This window comes from Mastomys coucha, unplaced genomic scaffold (genome assembly GCF_008632895.1).
Source record: "Mastomys coucha isolate ucsf_1 unplaced genomic scaffold, UCSF_Mcou_1 pScaffold23, whole genome shotgun sequence".
Lineage (NCBI taxonomy): Eukaryota > Metazoa > Chordata > Mammalia > Rodentia > Muridae > Mastomys > Mastomys coucha.
This window is the reverse complement of record NW_022196906.1, coordinates 55,093,318-55,114,869: the sequence shown is the minus strand read 5'-3', so window position 1 is coordinate 55,114,869 and position 21,552 is coordinate 55,093,318. Positions and strand designations below refer to the sequence as shown.

Here is a 21,552-nt window from a genome sequence, read left to right as displayed (position 1 = left end):
ACCACCACCACCACCACCATCACCACCACCACCACCTCCACCTCCATCACCTCCACCACCACCATCACTACCACCACCACCACCTCCATCACCACAAGCATCATCACCAGCAGCAGGAGCAGCAACTACAACAAAACAAGCCCCAGAACCATCAACCCAGTTACTAAATCTTGGACAGATTAGTAATCTGCATGGGGTCTTTTTTCTTTTAAATCTGGTATAAAGTAACTCTAATAGCTGGATCTTTTTCTTTTTACACGGTATTAGGCTGATTTAAATGAGAAAGCATGGAAAGTTTTTATCAACATCCCTGTCAAACAATCACTACTCAATTCTTAATGAGCTCTAAATCCCCCAATGGCACATGGATAAGCCAACACTGGGATCTAGACCTGGGATCTTTGGTATTACACCAAAATGGCTTTTGGTGGTAATAGAAATTAAGCTCAGTGAGAAGGAAATGGAGGGCTGACTACCACCCACACACTATCATGCAGCAAAGCACGCTCCAAGGATACCAGAAGGCTTTGGGAGCTTGCTACCAACCCCCAAGAATAAGAATGAGGGATGTGGGGTCAGACTGGCTGACATGGGGTCCTGCAGCCTTAGCTACCTCAAGGGTTCTCACACTAGCACAGATTATCTGCAGGGCTTTTCAAACTCTAGAACTTGGGATGGGAAAGATGACTCAGGGGTTAAGAGCACTTGTTGCTTTTCTAGAGGACCTGAGTTCAGTTCTCAGCATCCACACAGAGAAGCTCACACCTGTGATTCTAACGTCATTGGATCGGATGCCCATTCTGGCTTCCACAGGCACACCCATAGCATACATTCACATGGGCACGTACATATAACAAAAATATGGAGGAATAAATCTTTAAAAACACATCTAGCATCCCTTCTCTGGAGCCTAGAAATGTTTATTTCCAGCAAGTTCTCAGATGATGTCAAACGCTGTTAGTCTGGGACACTGTGGAGATAGCGGAAACTGCCTAAACTGCTTGTTCAGTAAGACTCCTAGTGATGACAGACCTTCCAGGCTGCCAGAAGCAGCCTGGAGAGTCTGGGACTGCCCTGTAGGACACTGTGAGCTAGTTAGAGGGAACATGTTCCCAGTGGGTTCCTTCTTGAAAGGGCATGGTCTGTGACCTCAGATACAGGACTTCCAGCGGGTGTTTTATTATTTATTCACTTGACATGGAACAGACACTCAGTCCTATATAAGACACCATGCTATTGACTGAAGGATTTGCCATTGAGCAAAACTCCTTTGAGGTCTTAAGAGGAGCCCTTGCAGGGCCTGCCAAGGACAGCTCAGTCATTGTAAGAAAAAACTGGAGATCTTATCAGACAGCCTCTGTCCCACAGCCCCTCAGAGTCAGCACATGTGTAAGCACATGCCAAGCGTTGACTAAAGAGTGGCCATGCTGAGAGCAACAGCTCCCAGCCAGAAGACTATGGCAAACCCATGGCACACCAGACAGTTTGTATATCTTACAAATATATAAATTAAGAGATCTACACGGATACAAAAGCTTTCTAAGGGGACCGAACTCCATTCTCTGTCATGCTAGCTATTTGTGAGGACCTCGAGAACAAAGATGGTTTCCAATGGAGCTGGTATTAAAAATAGAAGGTATTATACACAGGCTCTGCCTCTCTCGTGTCCACCGTGGAAGCCCCTGGTGTTGTCCGGGCCCCTGGGCAGCCTCAGCACCCCCACAGGTAGCCCATCTGCGGTCTGCATCTTCCGAGACAGCAGGGGACTCGCCCCTGGACTTTTCTCCTGAGTCCCCATCTCAGCTTGGCGTCTTCTGCGAACCCAGGGGCTTCCCGAGGGAGTGATGCTGCTGTCGGAAGAATAATCCATGCACTTTCGGAAGATCTCAGGGCTGGTGCTGAAGTTCAGTCTGCCTTCTTCAGCCAGTGGGGATTTTCTGGAGACACCCTTGCGCTGCGCCAAGGGGCTGTTCCACGGGCTTGAGCATGGGGAGGCATTTGGGCTCAGAAAAATATTCTGGTGGCCGGAAGGGCTGAGCTTGTTGCTAGCCACATGCCGCCGGCTAGCCATAGGAGAGGTGGGATTGCTTTCAGGGTCAGAGGAACTGTTGGCGGAAGACTCATCCCCCATGTACTGAAGCTCCTCCACTCTCTTGTTAAGGGATCTGCTTAGGTGGGTACCTGCTGTGGGTTCATCATCATGATTCTTATCTTTGAGGGGTTTCTTTTTGGGCGGCTTCATCCCAATCAGGACAGCCTTCATGTTCTCTTTGCCCTGAGATTCAGTGACCATGAACTCATGGGCTTTAATGGCCGCGTCCACCTCCTCGAACTCCACAATGGCGCACTCTTGAGTCCCCACCTGGCTGTAGCGGCTGCTGATCCTCCGGATGTCAGGGGGCAGCTCTCTCCCAGGTTTTAGGATCCGCACCGAAGAGATGACACCAAAAGTCCCAAAGAGCTTAAGCAGATGCTCCATCACCTTCTCCTGCACTCTTCCGTTCTTCTGGGGCGTGGCCAGGGCCCATAGCTTAGGGGACAGGTGTAGATCATATACCAGCAGCATCTTGCTGGGGAGGTTCTCATTGGGGAACAGTGGCACAGGGGTGGTCCTCCTAACCTTCCTGTGGTCCTCGTTCAACTCCAGGGTGACAGAATACTTCAAGGCGTGTGCAGTGGTCCTCCAGTCCCGTGTGAGGTGTTTCACCTAAGGAACACAAAGCAATTCTGAATGGTACCTCCTCTCCTTGTCCATACTTGAACATGCAATAACCCCTCTCCCTTCCTTCCTCGCCTCTTCAACACTGATGAGTAAACTCATGCTTGATGTGGAAGACACTCAAATACCAGAGAATGAAATGAAAAATTTCTCCAGCCACTTCTTCAATGCCTTCTCTCCTTAAAGTTCTTTAAAATAAACTTTATTATTAAAAAAAATTGCAAAAAGAATTACGTACTGAAATTAACCTGACCTAAGTCTATGTATTTCAGTGAGCAGCTAGAATAGCCATTCTGCAGCTGTGGACCTTTCACACTGGATTTTACAGCTTCAATAGCAAATGTATTTTATGTAGCTACTCATCGCCAAAACTGAAAATATATACAACAGAGTTAGTACTGGAATGATTTTAGATTCTCTCTCTAATGCATGCCTGTCACCTGCACCTCAGTCTCTCCTCGTCCTAACTTTCAGCCCTTCTTGCTCTCTTTTCTACACATTATCCTGTGCTCACACATACATTTGTTTACATATATACATATGCTTTTGGCTAGATTCTGCATATGAGAGAGAACTTTTTTTTTTTGCTTTCTGAGATTGTGTGACTTCCCTGAATATTATGCATTCTAAGAACATCCATTTTCCTGCAGATTTCGTGTTTACATTTTTCTGTAGAGCTGAATAGTAGTCATATATACACATGACATGTAGGATACATTATATATTTCATATATATCATACATATATGATCTTTCATTATCCATTCATTTGTTGATGGGTGGCATGGGTTGATTCCAAGTCTTTGCTAGAGAGACTAAAACAACAATAGGAACAATAGCCCTGGTTTCTCTTCAGATGGTCAACATCTTTTGCCTCTTTTTGTTTGTTTGTACATTTTTGACAGTACTGGAGATTAACCTTGGGCATCGTGCACAGAAGGCTAGCACTCTACCAATGAGCTACAGCCCCAAACCCTGCCCAAGGTCACAGGTCAGATTCTGTAGTCCTAAAACGGTGGTTTTCAACCTTCCCAATGCTCAGACTCTTAATACAGTTCCTCATGGTGTGGTGAGCCCCCAACCATAAAATTATTTCATTGTTACTCCATAACTGTAATTTTGCTACAGTTATGAATTTGAAGTATCTGATATGTAGGATGTCTGATATGCCATCCCCAAAGGGGTCATGGCCCACAGCTTGAGAATTGCTGCTTTAAAACTAGGATAAACATACATACTAAAACGTATGTAGACCCAAGCGTCACCGCCATCCCCCTCCCCTCCAGTACGACTTGGGTAATTATTTAGCCTCTCTGTACCCAGCCTCGTCTGAGTGCTAGAAATATTAAAAATGTCTACTTCACTGCCACAAGATAAAGTAAGGGGTTGGGGAGGTGGCTCAGTTCGAAAGTGCTTATCACACACGCATGAGGACCTCAGTTCAACCCCAGAACCCATGTGAAAAAGCCAGGCAGGATGGCTTATGCCTGTAATCCCAGCAATGGGGAAGCAGAGACAGGTTTTTTGGCCAGCCAGCCTTGCCTACTTGGCTAGTTCCAGGCCAGGGAGGGACTCTGTCTCAAAAAAAAAAAAAAAAATAGCAAAACAAAACCAAGATGATTGACTTCTGAGAAATGCTTAAGATTGATCTCCAGCTACTACACAAGTGTACTTGTGTGGTGTGTGTGTGTGTGTGTGTGTGTGTGTGTGTGTGTGTGTGGTGGGGGGTGCGTGTGCAAAAAATATAGAATACTCAATAACATTGTGCTATCACTGTTGCAAATATATATGTCACCATGAGTTTGGGGCAATCCCAAAGACAGAATGTAGAATACCAGGCGAGCAGTCTTCCATGAACTACGACCCCTGTCCAGATTTTTGTCTTTGTTTTTGTTTTTGTTTTGAGACAGGCTTTCACTCTATAGTCCAGGCTGGACTCAAACTCATGATCCCTCCAGTCCAGGCCTCCAAATTCAGAGACTGTAGGCAGTCACCACTGAATGTACTGCTACTAAGAAAGGAGTTAGAGGATCTCACATTCTCCAATGTTGTGATTCATGGTAAAAGAGGAACAATCCAAAGATCCTCCATTTCTCTGTAATCTCCCCCAAGAGTAAAGGCAGGGACACCAGGAGAAGAGGGGCTGGTGAGATGGCTCTGTGGTTAAGAGCACTGACTGCTCTTCCAGAGGTCCTGAGTTCAATTCCCAACAACCATCTGTAATGGGATTTGATGCCCTCTTCTAAAGGTGTGTCTGAAGACAGTGACAGTGTAAACATATTCATAAAATAAATAAATAAATCTTTTTTAAAAAAATCCCCTCCCATGATGGAAACTGCATACCAATGCTGCAGTATATGAAAAGCTATATTTATTTCAAAAAACAGCAATTTTGCGGTGGCCCACTTCCAGTGAAGGACGTGCCAGGGACATGAGTCATCCCAAGAATTACTAGATGTGGGTGGGGTGGGTAACCTGAGCCTGTGAGGGAAAACCACCCAGAGTCCTCTAAGGCTGGGCCTATGAGGCAGATCTGCAGAGGAACCAGAAACTCCCAGTGTTCCCAGCATCAAACAGAAAAGGCACAGAAAGCAAGACAAGAAGGACAAGAAGGCTTGTTACCCGGGCAGAGCAGGGAAACATCCAAAGAGCCCAGAATCCTAGCACATTGCTGGGAGCATGTGCACTGTCCACTCTAGCTGTGGCCTCTCATCCCTAGCATGAAGAAACCCCAGGACACCTACACACAGTGCTAGGGCTGATCACTATGCCACAGAGAAGCAGGCCTGGGCAGAGGGTTGGGTTTCCAGTGAACAGTCAACCAGTCAGGAATCCAGAAGGGCTGAGATGAATTTTGGTCACTGCAAGGTTGTTGGAAAACCACGGCCTGGCAGGATGGAGCCACTTGTGAAAACAGCTCGGAAAGGAGCATGCAGGGGATGCTTGGGGTTGGAACAGGAAGTCTGTGCTGCCTTATTGGGAAGGGTGAGGACCAGGGGAGGGCTATGTTCTATCAGAGGAGAGCTGTAGAGGACTGGAGAATGCACAGTGCAAGAGCCAGATCTCCTAAGAACCACTGGTCACTCCCTGGACACCCCAGGTCTGTGTTTGTGATTCTGTTTTTTTTTTTTTTTTTTTTTTTCCTCTGTGTATCTCTGGCTGTCCTGAAACTCACTCTGTAGATCAGGCTGGCCTCAAACTCAGAAATCTACCTGCCTCTGCCTCTGCCTCCCAAGTGCTGGGATTAAAGGCATGTGGCACCGCTGCTCGGCTGTGTTTGTGATTCTTTAGGATGGTTTCCAGGTATCATCCCAGAAAAGGAACCAGGGGACAAGAGAGGTGGCTCAGTGGTTACTAGCACTAGCTGCTCTTCTAGGGGACTTGAATTTAATCCCCAGCACCCACATGATGGCCCCCAGTAGTCCAGTTGCAGGGGATCTGACGCCCTCTTCTGGACTCTGAGGGAACTGCATGTACATGGTCCATATACATACACTAACACACACATAAACTAAAATTAGTTTAAGAAAATAAACAAGGAGATTTGGCCTTGTGCAACCTCTAGAACTTTATAAGATTGTCAGGAACTCTATGGGGTGATTGACCATCATTGTCAACCTGAGTGGATTGAGACCCCCTACAGAAACACACATCTGGATGTGTCTGTGAGGGTGTTCCCGTGAAGGTTTAACTGTAGAGGGAAGATGAGCTCTAACTGTGAGCAGCACCATCTCATGGCTGGGGTCCCTGATAGAACAGACAAGAGAAAGCCAGGCATAGGGGCAGCACACATCCCTCTCTGTGTTCTGACTGTGGGCACCATGTGACCAGCTGCCTCATGTTCTGCTGCCATGCCCTCCTCACTGTGATGGGGTACACCCCCAAGCTGTGACCCAGTAATTTGTCACAGTGATGAGAAAAGTAACTATGACTTTGCAGTCTCCCTATGTTGGCTCCATCCTCTGGTACGTCTCTCCTTGTGATGGGCAGGAAACCTTCTGGAAGGAAAAGAGCCCCTGCTCTGAGTTTGTGGGTGTGTATGTGTGTGATTTGGGAGTGTCCACCTTGTGGCTGGTTTTGAAGAGAATGCACCTGAGTGTATCTCTAGGATACACCCAGCTAAGAAAAGAGAGAAAACCAGAGTGACCCTTGAAGTTCTTGGGGAGCACAAAAAAGGGGGTTGTGCAGAGGATCCCATTGGTTTTTTATTTAAGGATCCCCCAATCCTAGAAATATTTTTTTACGTTTAGAACTTGTTCTCTGGACATAAAATATTCCTTCTCTTCTGTACCTTGCAGGCTCCTATTCATCTCCTAAGACCATATCCCAATGCTAACACTCCAAGAAGGCTTCTCAATTCTCAAGAAAGGATCATTGCTCTGACCAGCTAGTCCCCAGATATCTTTATGTTTTCCATCGTTTCGTCTGTGGCAACCCCAGAGCATTTCATGGCTCTCTTATCTTTCATCGGGCTGCAAATGTTTCAAGAAAAGACAGAATGCCATGTTCCTTTTGTGTCTCACAACATTCATTAAATAGAAAGAATAATGTTTGGTGAATGAACAAATGAAAAGAGTCCAAGAAGATGGTCGAGTATACCAAGGAGCCAGGCAGAGCTCCAAGGTACGGAGAGCTTTTCTCCAATGCTTTCTGATAAAGTGCACAGACACCTTGGCCAGGACCCACTCCTCGCATGGGCCCGCTCTTTATGTGAGCCATTATACAACAAGCTGCATGGTGCTTTTCCATTCTAGTAACCCGCGCCTTGCCCAGGAGATAGAGTTATTATTTCAAGTGGTTAGTCAGTCCTTTGAGTGCAGGGAGTTTAGGGTCCAAGTTCTACATCTGTCTACAGCAGGGACAGGAAGTCTCCTGCTTGGCTGTGGTGACCCCTTATCATCTATCACTCTGGTACAGAGTTCTCATTGGTATTACACATAGCAGAGCATGCTGGAGTCTGAGGAGAAAGCTCCCCTTACTGAGCTCTGTGTGTTCTCTCCCATCCCATACTGACTCAGCTTAGCGAGTGGAAAGCTTGAGTGAGTATCATCATATTATAGACCAACAGGCATCTCTCAAGGCTTCCAGGACCCCCTGTCTTGATGTAGCACCCTTGGAGCATCTATGTGCCTGGCAAGAGGACCCAAACTTTACTGAGAACAAGTCACAGCATTTCTTTGTAGCCACCAGTTGATATTGATCTTAGCACTCAAGACCCTCTACAGAGCAAACAAGTATATTCTCAAGAATGTTCTCATATCCCACCCACACATGTGTGCATACACGATGGTCTGTGTGTGTTCATACGTATACATATATGAGGACCAGATGTTAACCTTGGGTGCCATTCCTCATAGGATCCTTACCCAGTAGACTAATCTGGAATTACAGGCACAGAACCAAGCTTGCTTTTTCTTATTGGTTCTGGGGATCAAATCTTGGTCCTCCTGTTTCCATAGTAAATACTTTAGTGACTGGGCTAGCTCTCTAGCTCCATTAAATCCCCACTCTTGATACGTTGTGTGTGTGTGTGCATGCGTGCGTGTGTATGTGTGTTTTCACCTCATATTTACTTGAAACTTTGCTAGGCAGACAGCCTATGGTAGGGGGTGGGGTACAAATCAAAAGACCACAAAAATTTTACACCACAAGGTCCACATCCCAGAGATGCCCCCGGAAGCCCCTGAGAAGCAGCCTCACCTTCTTGAAGGAGGTCAGCAGCTTGACGCTCACGTAGCCCAGCTTGTTCCTCCGCACGTGCTTGAGCAGAAAGGCATCTTTCTCCAGGTTCTCATCAGAAAAGTAGAACTCAATCTGATCCACCAGCTTCCTAATGAGCTCCTCATCCGGCGGCTTCCACTCGGGCTCCAGGTCCTCTCGGTCATTCTCACCCCCACTTGTCGTGGCACTACTGCAGCCAGAGGGGGACAACGAGTTAGTTGCGAGTTGAACTGTCACCCTGCAAATTAATATATTGAAGCCTTGGGCCCTCAGAGCCCAGAACATGGCCTTATCTACAGTTACTCACTATGGATGTCAGTGTAAAGATCAGAGAGTGGGATTACCCTCCCCCCAATCCCAGGCGGATGAGATCCTCATCAAAGCAAGAACTTGGACTCACAGAGACTCAGACAGGGAAATGGCTACTCGAGATGTAATTGGAGATTAATCTGTCACAAGACAAACTAAGGAGACTAGCCTGGCAGATCCTTCCCCAGGATCATGCTAGGAAGCAGGTCCCTGCCCCATCTCTTCTTTCTCCTCCCATTTCTGAATGTACATATTCTCCAAGCATCTATCCTTGAGTATACATGAGATCTTATCCAAACTGGACCCCTCATTTCAGACTTACAAGACAATGCATCTCTGTTGTTTGTTATACACCATCTACTGTGCACTTGGTTGTCATAGCAACCCTTAGAAATTAAACTGGTTACATCTGAATTGGCTTTCTCAAAGGTGGTTGGCCATATGACCAGTGGCTCAATTGGTAAAGTGTTTGCCACACTTTAGCTCAGATCCTCAGCACATGGGTAAAAAGCCAACAGAGGGCAGTGCCCGTCTATAATTCTAACATTAGGGAAGCAGAGACACAAAAATACCTGGGGTTGTTGGCTAGCAAGGCTAGCCAAATTGGTGAACCTCAGGCTCAGAGAGAGGCTCTGCCTCAAGAAATAAGGTAGAGAACAAGTGAGGAAGATGCCAGTGTTGACCTCTGGCCTCCACATGTATGAACCTGCACGTGTATACATACAAACATGCCTGCACAAAAATAAACTTTACGAGAATGGAGTTAAAAAATAGTCTCCTGAGATTCTGTGTCACTCAGATGCTGTGGAGACGCACTTGCTCAGAAATGGCATACGTGGTTCCTGTCTTCCCGCCCTACCTTCTCATCTCCAGATGTGGTTGTTAGAAGACAGTAGAGCAGACCGTCTGACTCTCAGGGCCTGTCCTGGTACCCTGATCTTTCCAAGGCCAGCTATGCTAGAGATGTTCCACACTTAATAAGAAGAAAAGCTCGATCTGTTATCTGAATGGGGAACAGTCTCTCCCTTCTTGGTTATGGAGTCACAGACACTGAGGTGTCCGGTTGAAATGAGACCCAGTATACTCAAGGATAGAGGCTTGGAGGATGTGAACATTTAGAAATGGGAAGAAAAAGAAGAGACAGAACTGGCAGATAGGTGGACGCAAATCCAGAGAGATCAAGTCACCTGTGCACACAGGGGAGAGGCTATGGAGAAGGTGGGTGATGGTGTTAAATTCTGTAGTGAGGTACAAGAGGACCAAATGGAACCCAGGAGCCCAAGTAAACATGCTCTGGCTGTGTGTCTCTGGAGCGGCATTGCACAGGGGACACCTTGCTGGACCCCATCTGCTGAGGCCTGTAGGAGGTGGGAGATGGGGTGAGATTCAGAGAAGAAGCAGACACAGCGGGCCTTGGGAAAGCTTGGGACTTCAGGCTAGGTCCTATGAAACAGAGACTTGCTCACTGCCTTCTGTCCACTTCACTTTGTTTAAATAAGTTTCTCTTCAGTTGGGAATCAGTCACTCCAGTGTGGGAGGAGAACTTCCTGGTCTGCCCTATCTCTGTGTGAGCCATTTGTAGTAAGTTCTATCATTTGCCAATGTACTAGAGTCCATCCAAAACTCTCCACTGGCCCCCATCACACACTGCATCCTATCCTTTCTAACTGGCATCTTTGCTGGGCAGGCTCAGAATCCCTGGGTGTTTGTCATCATTGTCACTGGTGTAGTGTCTGGGCATCCCATTATAAAATGAGGACTTCAGGTCACTTACATCCCATGGCCTCTTCTTCCAATGTTAGCACTCTTATTTTACTGTTGGTCTCTACTAGCCCTTTGCCATTGTCTGGAGACTTGCAGACAGAGTCTCATATAGTTCAGGCTAGCCTTGAGCTTACTATGTAGCCAAGGATGATCTTGAGCTCCTGATCCTCTTGCTTCCACCTCCCGTGGAATGGGAATACAAGTGTGCACTACTGCGCTGAGTCTACACCGTGCTGGGGATCAAGCCCAGGGCTTCAAGTGTGCTAGATAAGTACTCCAGCAGGAGAGCCATGTCCCCGATCTGTTGGCTTTTGAGAGTACACTTAAGATGGCTTTTTACTTTGTTGGGATCGTTTCAATCACTGCTCACTAGATAGCCATGTGCTGTATCACCCTACCTTGCTGTCTCTCTTCTGATGCCCAATCCTCCATATATGATTGGAAGATCTTCTACTCTGTTTTGCCAGATCTCATCACTACACTATGCTGTGAAATAACATCCCAGGTACTGTCTAGAGATAGATATGAACGTTGACAGTCAGCCTGTTTTATTACTGTGGCTATGTAGACACATTCCCTGCAGGATATTTGCTGAGATAATATTGGTTTAAGTACTGGATGGGGATCAACTCTAGGGTCTTGGGCATACTAGGCAAGCTACACACCCATCCCTTTTGAGACAGTTTTGTTTTTTGTTTTTGTTTTTGAAGCAGGTCATACAATAGAGCACAGACTAGCCTTGATATCACTGTGCAGTTCAGGCTGGCCTTAGACTCTCCAGATCATAGAGTCCCACCATACATGTGCTGAGATTACAGAAATGCATGCATCACCATGTTCAGCTAAGTCTACTTATTTTATGAATGTGTTCTAATCGTTAAGTGGTCATTGAAACTGATCTTCTGTGCGTATTCTTTCTTGCGTGCCTTCAGTCTTTGTTTTTGATTTCCATGCTAGGGGGTGTCACTAAGACTCTTAAACGTTGAGTGGCTATTCACTTAGTACCTAAAAAAATCAGATTTGATCCTCCAAACTGTATAGAGCTTTCTTTGCATGTGCCTGTACATGTGGTGTATGTCCATATGCATATGAATACACATGTATGAGTTGGGTTGATAGGTAGGCCGCCATGATTGTGGGTGTTGGGCGGATCTTTATGCTTGTACAGCAAATGCATTACCCACTGAGATATCTCCCCAGCCCCAGGCTGTTCCCTTTTGAGAGCACCCTGTTCTCATTGGATGGATGTAGTAGCTCTCAGTGTACCGACTGGAGCGCTGACTTTTAAGACACCACCACCACCTCTGTGTTATGTGTTGCCTGTTCTAATGCATTTTCCCACTATTGCTTTGCTTCAAGTGGCTAATAAATGGTTTATATTTTTGTTTAAAAATTCAATAAGCTTATTTTAGAATCATTTTAGAGTTATGGAAAAGTTATTAAAATAGCACAGTGAGTTCCATATGCCCCACTCCAGGCTTATTTATTATTAATGCTTCCTATTATTACAGTACACTTCTTAAGGAGATGACAATTATGCAGTATCATTAGCTGAAGTACACACTTTGTTTGGACTCCTTTCATTTCCCCCTAAAGGATCTCACCCAGGATTCCACATTACGTGCTATATATCCCCCAAGGCTCCTCTTGACTGTGACTTTCTCCAGATGTCTTTATCTTTGATGACCACTCTCTCTCCTTGGAAGACTTCAGGATCCTTCGACCACTCTGGGAGGTTAAGCTCCATACTATTCAGCTGGAAGGAGGGGCAGCTGATAACTTGCTTAGTGGGTTACGTGGACTCCCCTGTAGCTCTCCACCCACAATGGTTTTCTTCCTACTCGGCTCTAGACACTTGATGGGGGCAGGCTTCAACTCAGGGCAAACAGAGAATCATCTGGCTGAGCCTTCCACCAAAAGTAGAGAGGCGTCTCCCTGCAGCTCCCAGTTCCCCCTTAGCCTCCCTAGAGTTCTGCGGTACATTCAACTGCTTCAGAAAACAGCCTCGCTTCCTTTCTCCTGCTTGGTAGTACCTGTCATGTTGCCAGAGTTTCCTTGCTGGTAGGCAGAGGCTGGAAAATAGGTCTAAAGGGAAAAATGTAAATTCAATTACCTTTCTGATATCGCCTCATTTTTTTTTATTCTTGTATTTTCATATCTTTCCTACCCAGAGCCTTGCTATGGTTGTATCTTCTCACCTCCTACCTCCTCCTGTACTGTATTTTGAGCTCCAGCCTCCTCCACACAATTACATATTGTGAAGGAGCCATTATAATATGCAGCTGTTTTACTTTAACATTATTACTACTGATTGCAGCAGGGTTTCCACTGCCCACTGAACAAGCAGTGCTTAGCTCCATATTCAGAGGCACTTAGAATCTGGCTTTCTCCATCTTGCAAACTCGTTTCTGTTTACTTCCTTCAATACCCATTGTTCCAAGCAAACAGAGAGACCCCAAGGCATAAACCTTCTTACCTCATACCCTTGCATATGCTACTCCTGATTCTTTGAACAGCGTGCCCCCCTCTTGGCCACGTATCTCAAAAGTAACTCTCCAGGAAGGAACTTGCCCCTCCTTTCTAATGCTTGTCTATACTGTATCATAGCTCCTCATGTACACATCTCATTAGTGCTCTGAATCCTAAGTTGAAGGTAGAATCCATACTAGCTTCTCATATTCTAGTACCAGTTAAGAGCCTTGCACATAGTAGGGTTTTTAAAAATTATGTGTAATGTAAAGCAAATAGGTTTTGTTATGATAAATCCAAAGAGACACTTGGTTGCTGGTTTTGTCCAGGTTTTGTTCTGAGACAGGATCATTGTGTAGCCTCAGCTGGCCTAGAACTCCATTTATAGACCACTCTGGCCTTGAACTCATAGAAATCTACCTCCCTCTGCTCCCTGAGTGCTAAATGAAAGACGCACACCGCTGTACCCAGCTCTCAGAGACTCTTCCAGAAAGGACAGATAGTTACTGGGATTAATCAATACATATTAACTCTTCTTGAAGAAGATTTGAGGGTATGGATGAAGCTCGGTTGCTAGGATGCTCCCCCGGCCTAGAGGAAACCTGAGCTTGATCTCTGCACCTCGTGGCGGTGATTACATTCCTGTAGCTCCAGCTCTTGAAAAGTGAAGGCAGGAGGATCAGGAGTTTCATTGTTCTCAGCTCCCTAGACATTTCAGGCCAGCCTGGGCTATTCCTGTCTCAAAAAACCAACCAAACAAACAAACAAAAAAACCCCAGAAAGTTTTAAGTTTTATACTTAAATGTTGCTGTTCACATAAAACATTGTAAACTGAGTAGGTCCTTTGCTATGGCTGTAACTTGGTAATGTGTTTGAAATTGATTCAAAGGGTAGAAATTGGATCAAAACAGACGAGTGGCTTCCAGGAGCAACCCTGTAATAGTTATCACTTTTGTAAGGAAATTGGAGGGAAAAACATGAGTAAAACCTCCAAATCTGTTTTTCTCATAAAACCTTGAACTAATCTGGGTGCATTGACTCAGCAGTTAATCAAAAAACATTCTGAGAAAGGAAAGCACCCAAATGAACGTGGGATCCTCACTAGGAATTTCAGCCCAGGAGAGAGTTTGTGTATTCATAGTATATGGGTGGGAATGATCTATTAGTGTCACAAGGCCACAAGGACAATGACACTGATGAGCAATAACAAGGAGGGCATTGAACATAAAGAAGAAACATCACGTGTAAAAAACACGTCAGTTCAGAATTATCTGTGTAGTATCAATAAGATAATGAATCAGAATTCATTCAAAAGAAGGCAGCCACATGATTAAAAATATACAGACATCCAGAAGATTCTGGGCTGAGCAAGCAGCTCAGTGGTAGAGCACTTGCCTAGCACGCACAAGGCCCTGGGTTCAATCTCCAGCACTGTAAAAAGACAAGAGCGAGAGACAGTGGCTGGGGTGGAGGAGATGGCTCAGTGGTCATGGGCACTGTGCTTGTGCAGGGGAGTGAAGTTCAGTTCCCAGCACCCACACTGGGACCCTCAGATGGCACCTGCATACACCTGAGTCACACACACATTATAAAAAATAAATCTCTTATTTTTTCAAAGATACTGGCTTTTCACTGAGATATTGCTGGAAACATCTGGATGTACTCTCAAGGTTGGAAAAAGGGGCAAAGGTGCCATCATGTGTTAGATGCCACTGGTAAAGGTGGTGTGTACAGTACATGGGTGGCCTGCCAGTTCTAATATGTTCTTTTTTTCTTTTATCAATTGTTTGGAAGTCTTACATCATGTGCCCTGATCACACTCACCTCCCAGCCACAGGACTCAACATGGCCTCCAGTGGCATCTCAGACCATGGGGGTGTTTCTAGCTTGAGCACTCCATCAATTCTCACACATTCTTATAGACATTGCTAGGAGTCAAAATTCTCAGTATAAAAAAAAAAATAAAAGAAGTGAATACCAAAAATCTGTGATATTCAAATTGAATTATTGCACAGATTTATCTTAAAAGCAGTCCTGTGCCTGGAAAGGCCTGGAAAGTGATGGTGCTTGGGTAAAAACAAGCACTTCTTATTCTCAGTCTTGGATTCCAAATGCTTTCTTACCAGTGTTTCAAAAGACCATGGATTCCTGTGGAAATGGCTAAATTCCATGACTGGAGTAGGAAAAGTACAAATTATGAAGTTTCCAAAAGTGAGGTTGTGCTCAAAACCAAGTAGACATGTTCCCAAAGGGTGCGCTGACGGCAGCACAAAGGGGCGTTCCCAGCTCCATGACAGACTCTCAAACATCAAAAATAACTGTAACTAATTATAACAAAAATAGGTAGAAATCCATGAGGAGAAGTTCAAGTTTGAGAAAAGGCCCTCATTTCAAAGGTGAGATAATTAAATGTTTCTTCTTTCCTCGTTGGGAGGAACCCTTGGTCAATCCAGATGATAAGACAAAGCTCTCTTCTAAAGGAGTGAAGTTGGAGAGGTGGCTCAGTGGTTAGGATTAACAGTGCATGACTACCTGTTAACTCCAGGACTGTGTATCTGGCACTCTCTTCTTGCCCTAATATGTACTGCCTTATGTGGTGCACAGAAATATATGCACAAAACATGTAAGATGTGAAACAAAATTTTAAATTAAAAACAAATATCTCCCATTAAAGAGAAAAAAAAGCCTGTGATTTGATGGCCCCGGTGCTGAATTTTACCAACGTTTAGGGAAGAGAGAGTACCAATCCTTCTCAAACTCACCCCAGAAAATTGGATAAAATGAAATATTTGCAAATTCACTTCACGAGTGTTACTCCGTTATTAAAGCCAGGCCCAGGGGCATTACAAAGAAAGAAGTTACAGTCCAATACCCCTGAAGAGCACAGATGCAAACAGATTTCAACAATACACTAGAAGGATGTTTGTCCAGTCATCAGAGAGTCAGCCTGCAGTCCAGCTACTTGGGAGGCTCTGGTGAGGGAAGAGACCACATACACCTAAGATCTTGTTCATCAGTCTGAGCAACATGCTGAGACTCTGTCCCCTAAAACTGAAATGAGAAGCAGACAGCCCAGTTATCCACAGCACGAACTTGCCGAAGACCAGTGTTCGGTTCCCAGCACTCATGTCAGGCAGCTCACAGCCACCGGTAACTCCAGGGACATCCGATGCCTTCCATTGGCATCCAAGGAAACTTGCATGCCCATATATACATAATTAGTATACATTTAAAATTTTTACTTAAAATAAACAAAAGTATCATCCACCATAATCAAACAGGACTTATCCCTGGAGGGCAAGGCTGGCACAACATATGCAAATCAAAAACTGTGGTATGTCACATTGATAAATGAAGGACAGGAAGACCGCAGAGACAGATCTGTATAATGGAGAAACCCCTTTAGTCAGTGATGTCTCCTGAGGTGAGGTAATGAAGTGTCACGGAACAGCCTATGGAATACTCTTACCAAAATGTTTAGTCCAAGTTCAATTAACCCCTTCACCCCTAACTTCTGTATCTATAGGTAGTTGACGGCATAAAGGAATAAGTTAATAGAACTATGAAAACTGATCTAAGCATGAAACATTTGAAAAAATAAATGTCTAGTCTTACATTCTTAAAATAGTAAGAACATTAGAAAGAAAGTGGTTAAAAATGTTTCCAGATCAGGACTTTTTAAACTTTTCCCCTAGCAACTTCTTTTAATATGAATTTTTATGACCTCGGATATAGAGGTATATAAACTAAATATTTGTTGATAATAAATAATAATGAAATTTACTTTAAAACAATTTCTTGGTAATAATATTTAAATTTTATTTTATGCACATGAGTATTTTGCCTGAGTGTATGTCTGTGTATCATCTGCATGCAGGACAAAGGATGCCCTGGACTGGAGTTACAGATGATTGTGAGTCCTCTGTGGGTACTGGGAATCAAACCCAAGTCCTCTGGAAGAGCAGCTGGCACTGTTAACTGCTGAGCCATTTCTCCAACTTCCTACTTTTATCATTTATTAAAGACAAAACAAATTGGCACAGCACTAGATGCCACAATTGCTGTTATATAAGGAGCGAAGCCTGGGCTGATATTTGGTACTGCAGCATGGGGGGCATCTTCCACATTTTTCCAGGATGACTAATATTTAGATGAATAGTTTTTCATTGCCAATGCTGACAACACGGCTTTGCATGAATATATAATGCAAAGTATCAGAAAACCATCTAGAGCCATTTCAGAACCGACTGGAAGTTCTGTGTCAGTGCCAAGCCAAAACTCATTTAATAATATATTTGTGAAGCTCAAGTCAGGAAACAAGAGAGAGTGATTTTAAAAATCAATCAATCATCAATCAGTCAACCAACCAACCAACCAACCAACCAATCAATCAATCGAGTGTTTGCTACTTTTCTAGAGGACCTGAGTTAGAGTCTCAGCACCCATTTTGGGCAGCTCACAACCACTGGCAACTCCAGTACCAGGAGATTAGACATCTATCTCTGGTCTCAGTGGGCACTGGTACTCATGTACAATCCACATACATAAAAAATTCTTAACATTAAACAATTAAAAAATCAATTTTATATACACCAAGGATTGACTAAGAAAATGTAGGGAGTTCATGTTTTCCATAAGTAAATCATTATGTTTCTATGAGTGCAGAAAACTTTGCATGCACAGCAAAAACATGGCGATCAATATCCTTCCAACTGGAATCTGAATTGAGGTGTTTTGGGCAGCATTTGCTGGCACTGGGTGAGGTGGCAGTATGCACCTGGTAAAATGTGCACACTATGCTCAAAACCAAGGCTTCCATGAAGTCACAGCTGGGTGAGCATTGCCAGGAACACCTCACATTCGCTATACACTTAAATTAATTTCTGCTCATTGTTTGTTAGGAAGCCTTTTATTGTTAAATTGTTCAGAACACTGCTACATTTGGGGAGTGATGCCCTCTTCTGGTCCCCATGGGCACCTGCATGCTCACCCCGCCCCCACGAGGGTCTGGCTCAGCTGCTGTCTTTACGAGGTCATCATGTTTAAGACGCTGGACTCTCTATTAAAAGATTTTTCTGAAGCAGCACAATAGGCAACCTCTGACTGACCCGACCGCCTGCTGGTCTGAGGATAAGAGACAGCTGTAGAAGATGACTATGGGACTTTGAACATGGAATCTGACTGTTGAGACACTCTGGGAGATTCTATTAGGGAGTTAGTGCTCCTCTTCTGAGTTGGCAAAGGCAGTGTTAATGGCTTCCAAGGGAACATCCTTGTGAAGAGTTACAAGATGAAGCATTTCAGGCGTGACGCTGTGTACAACATTACATTTTCACATAGTTTGGGTGAAACCATACACATCATATCCATCTAATAAATACAACAAAGCAACAATGGCAACTGTGCATTTATTTCTTGTCCTCAGGGTATAAGTCAGGTATTGGACTGGGTACTATGGGTGTGGAAAGGACTAAGACAAAGCCCTTAGCCTTCCAGGGCTCACTGTCTCACATGTGGGGGTGGAGGGCATATTGCTTTTCACACTAATACGTGAGCGTACTCATCCCACACACATGTACAAGATGCCCAGCCAGTCTGGTGTTGCACAGGAGCTGCAGGCAAGGCCCAGCACGCAGGGACCTTCGAGGGAGGTGTGACTACGGACTTAAGACTGAGAAAGTGTTAGCCATAAGAAGCACAGAGTACCGAAGCAACACAGAGGCCAGGACCAACCTAGCTCACTCAGGGAGGGGCGTGGGCAATGTGTGGAAGTTGAAGTTTGCAAGGCTTGACTGGAAATCCGATGGAGAATGGAAACTTGGGAGGGCAGAAGGATGAAGACACACACCCCTCCTTGCTGCCATGCTCCGTGGGACAGTGCCCCAGGAGCATGAAATGAGACAGAAGGTAGCCATGGGCTGAGGGCATGAGGTAGGTGGGTGTTAAATCTTAAACAGATTTAGGAACTGGAACTCCTTCTTCAGGCACTGGGAGCTGAAAACACTCATCCAGGGTAGCTGCTGCCTCATCAGGCTGGGCCCAAAGAGAGGACAGCAGTATCCTGTGCCCAGTTTGATCTCCTTAGACCCTAGGGGGTCTGCCCTTGAGGCTCTGGCAGCTCCACTAATCGGAGGAATTACTGGGATTTTCAGGGGCCAACTCTATGCTAGTAGGCAACATAAACTGTTCCGGGCCGAAAGCTCCATGATCCCTGAGCTGCTGGAGCGGAGAGTGACGAAGGGTGGCCCTGGAGTGACCTGTGAGGGATGAGGCAAAAGATTCTGAGGATCAGTGTCCCCTAGGACTCCATAGAGAATCTTTCTTGGACCAAGAAATAAGTGGGGCCTTCACCTTGGCTGTTTAGGTGGGAGCAGCTTTTGGCTGTAGTCACAGGCAAACAGAGCCAGAAGGTAAGCAACCGGCAGGTATTTTGCATGACCTCTGGAGTTAACCTGGCTCAGCAGTTGTCTTTATCTGCTCATCATTTTTGTGCTTGGCATAGAGAGAGCTTTCTGTACATATGATGTCAGGACGTTGACTGTGTCACCTTTCCTGCCCTGAACCGGGAGACTGCCCTTTTCTCCTACAACAGCTGCCTCTGCTGATCTGGCCTGAAATGCTGGGTTCCAGACCCTTTTAACCAAAGTCCGGTCTCTTTTAACCGGGGATGGGGCAGCTCCTTAGCTCCTTGGCTGTGGCCCAGTATGCTCCTGTGCTGGAATTGAGCTTTCAGCGATAGAGAGGCACTTGTGCAAAACCCTCCTAGCCGAGAGCCTGTGCACAGCATCTGAAAGGAGGGGGTCTTACCAAAGGACTCTTGGCATTCCCCAGAATCTGCTAGTGCCATTGTCGTGTCTTTTTTTCCCCATCAGCTCTCTATGGGATGGCTTTGAAACAGCAATAAGGAAACCATGGTTGTGGAGGGCCTAAATACTAGTGATGGGTGTCTGGCTGAGAAGAAAGCTCATTGCCCAGGGGCAAGCTCAGACTGGTGCTATTAGCCACTGTAAGCCACTCATCACTGAGCAGTGAAGGAGCCAGCCCCAGGTGTAGAAGTCTGCCAAGCAGGCAGGCAGGAACAGGAACCCCCAGGCAGAGGGAGGTGAAGCAGCAAGGTCCTAGGCCATCTCAACTGAGGACAGGAGTGCTCTCTCCACCAGGAAATTATCCTTTCCTGGATCCCCCGCCCCCGCCCCATCTGCATGTGTCAACTGTGCTTGGCCTGTGCCACCCAGAAGTGAAGCCACTGGAATGATGAGCAGAGCTGGTGATGATAGCGATGAAGGCTCTTTAGGATCCCTGGCATCCGGAGGAGGAGGCCCAGCCTCACAGGGGAACTCCAGGCTGGGTCAAGTGTCTGGTGGGGTGCGTCCACCGAAGGGGGCGTCTCCTTCAGAAGTAGAGATGACGAGGATGGCTCATGATAATCTCCCTTTTTGGATCCCAGAGCAACTCCCCCACCCTAAGTCCAGGTCGCTCAGATCCCCGCCCCCATCTCGGAAGCCTTGTCAATCAGGAATCAAAACCTGCTGAGGGCTGGGGCACAGACTGTCCCCCAAAGCAGGTTCTGACTCAGTCAGCAGCCTCCGTGGCTGGCGGGGTTGAGTCAACCCCTCTGCCTTGGTGAGTTGTCGCGCACCGGAACCCCGGGTACCCCTCACCAGGCCCGAGCCACCGAGCCTACCTGTGCCCGCGGCTCGGCTCCTCCTCGCTGGCGCTGCCCCAGCCGGGACTGAGGTACCGGGCTGGGTCGCCCGCTGCCCGCGTCAAGGTCCCCTCGTCGTCCTCCTCCAGATCCTCCACATCCTCGGCCTCCTGGATGGCGACACGGATCTGCACCGTGGTCTCGGGCCCGGGCAGAGTCTGTTCGCCGAGCTGGGCCATGGCTGGCAGGGTCCCCGTGCCGCGAGGCCAGGCCAGCCCGCAGCCCGCGATAGCGACGATCGCGCGTGGGCGGCGCGCGCGCGGCGGAGACTCGGCCTCGGGGAGGGACAGGGGTCGCGATCCGCCCCACGCTGCACGGCGGGCACCGCCCTGAGCACTCGCGCAGGGACGACTCCCCCGCGCTCCACAGGCCTGTCCCGGGGTAAAACCCAGACCGGGTCCCTCCCTGCGTCTCTGTCTGGTGGCTCCCCAGCCCCACAGCTCCCTCCTCCCCACCCCGCGCAGAGGCGCCGCTCAGCTGGCTTCTGGGTTTGGGCTGGACTAACAGAGACAGGCACAAGTCAACAGCTCCCAGGCTTGTCTCCCTGACAAACCTACCAAGGTGAGGGAAAACACTAGCTTTACCGTTAGTTCCTTTGGCATAGCCAGCTTAAGTCTTAGCAGATCTAGAGCTTGGCTCCTCCGTGTGCTGTCTCCTAAACACCACCAAATATACCTGGCACCTGTTCTAACAGCAAATTGTCAGGCCCAGCACAAACCGCCTGAATCACGATCTGCATCTTAAGAAGCCCTCAACGAGGCTAGAGCATTCTAAGTTTCAAAACCACTGCTGTATTGAGGTAGTGTTGAGACAGCAGTCAAGTTTTTATTGGGTGAATGAAGTGACTATTTAAATGCCAGGATACT

General features: G+C 46.4%; 1 protein-coding gene across 1 annotated transcript; it reads right to left on the bottom strand.

Moving 5' to 3' along the window:
- Positions 1-1,170: 1,170 nt before the first annotated feature.
- Larp6 (La ribonucleoprotein 6, translational regulator) lies at positions 1,171-21,222 on the bottom strand. The gene is made up of 3 exons (XM_031345152.1): positions 20,666-21,222; positions 8,419-8,629; positions 1,171-2,707 (listed from the first exon to the last, which is right to left on the bottom strand). The coding sequence occupies exons 1-3, from the start codon at positions 20,863-20,865 to the stop codon at positions 1,640-1,642; spliced, it is 1,479 nt and encodes a 492-aa protein (XP_031201012.1). The 5' UTR covers positions 20,866-21,222; the 3' UTR covers positions 1,171-1,639.
- Positions 21,223-21,552: the final 330 nt, after the last annotated feature.

Coding starts and splice junctions, on each gene's coding strand:
- Larp6 (XM_031345152.1), bottom strand. CDS start 20,865: ATGGCCCAGCTCGGCGAACAGACTCTGCCCGGGCCCGAGACCACGGTG. Junction 8,630..20,665: donor GAGCCGAGCCGCGGGCACAG/GTAGGCTCGGTG, acceptor CTCTGGCTGCAG/TAGTGCCACGACAAGTGGGG. Junction 2,708..8,418: donor TGCTGACCTCCTTCAAGAAG/GTGAGGCTGCTT, acceptor TGTGTTCCTTAG/GTGAAACACCTCACACGGGA.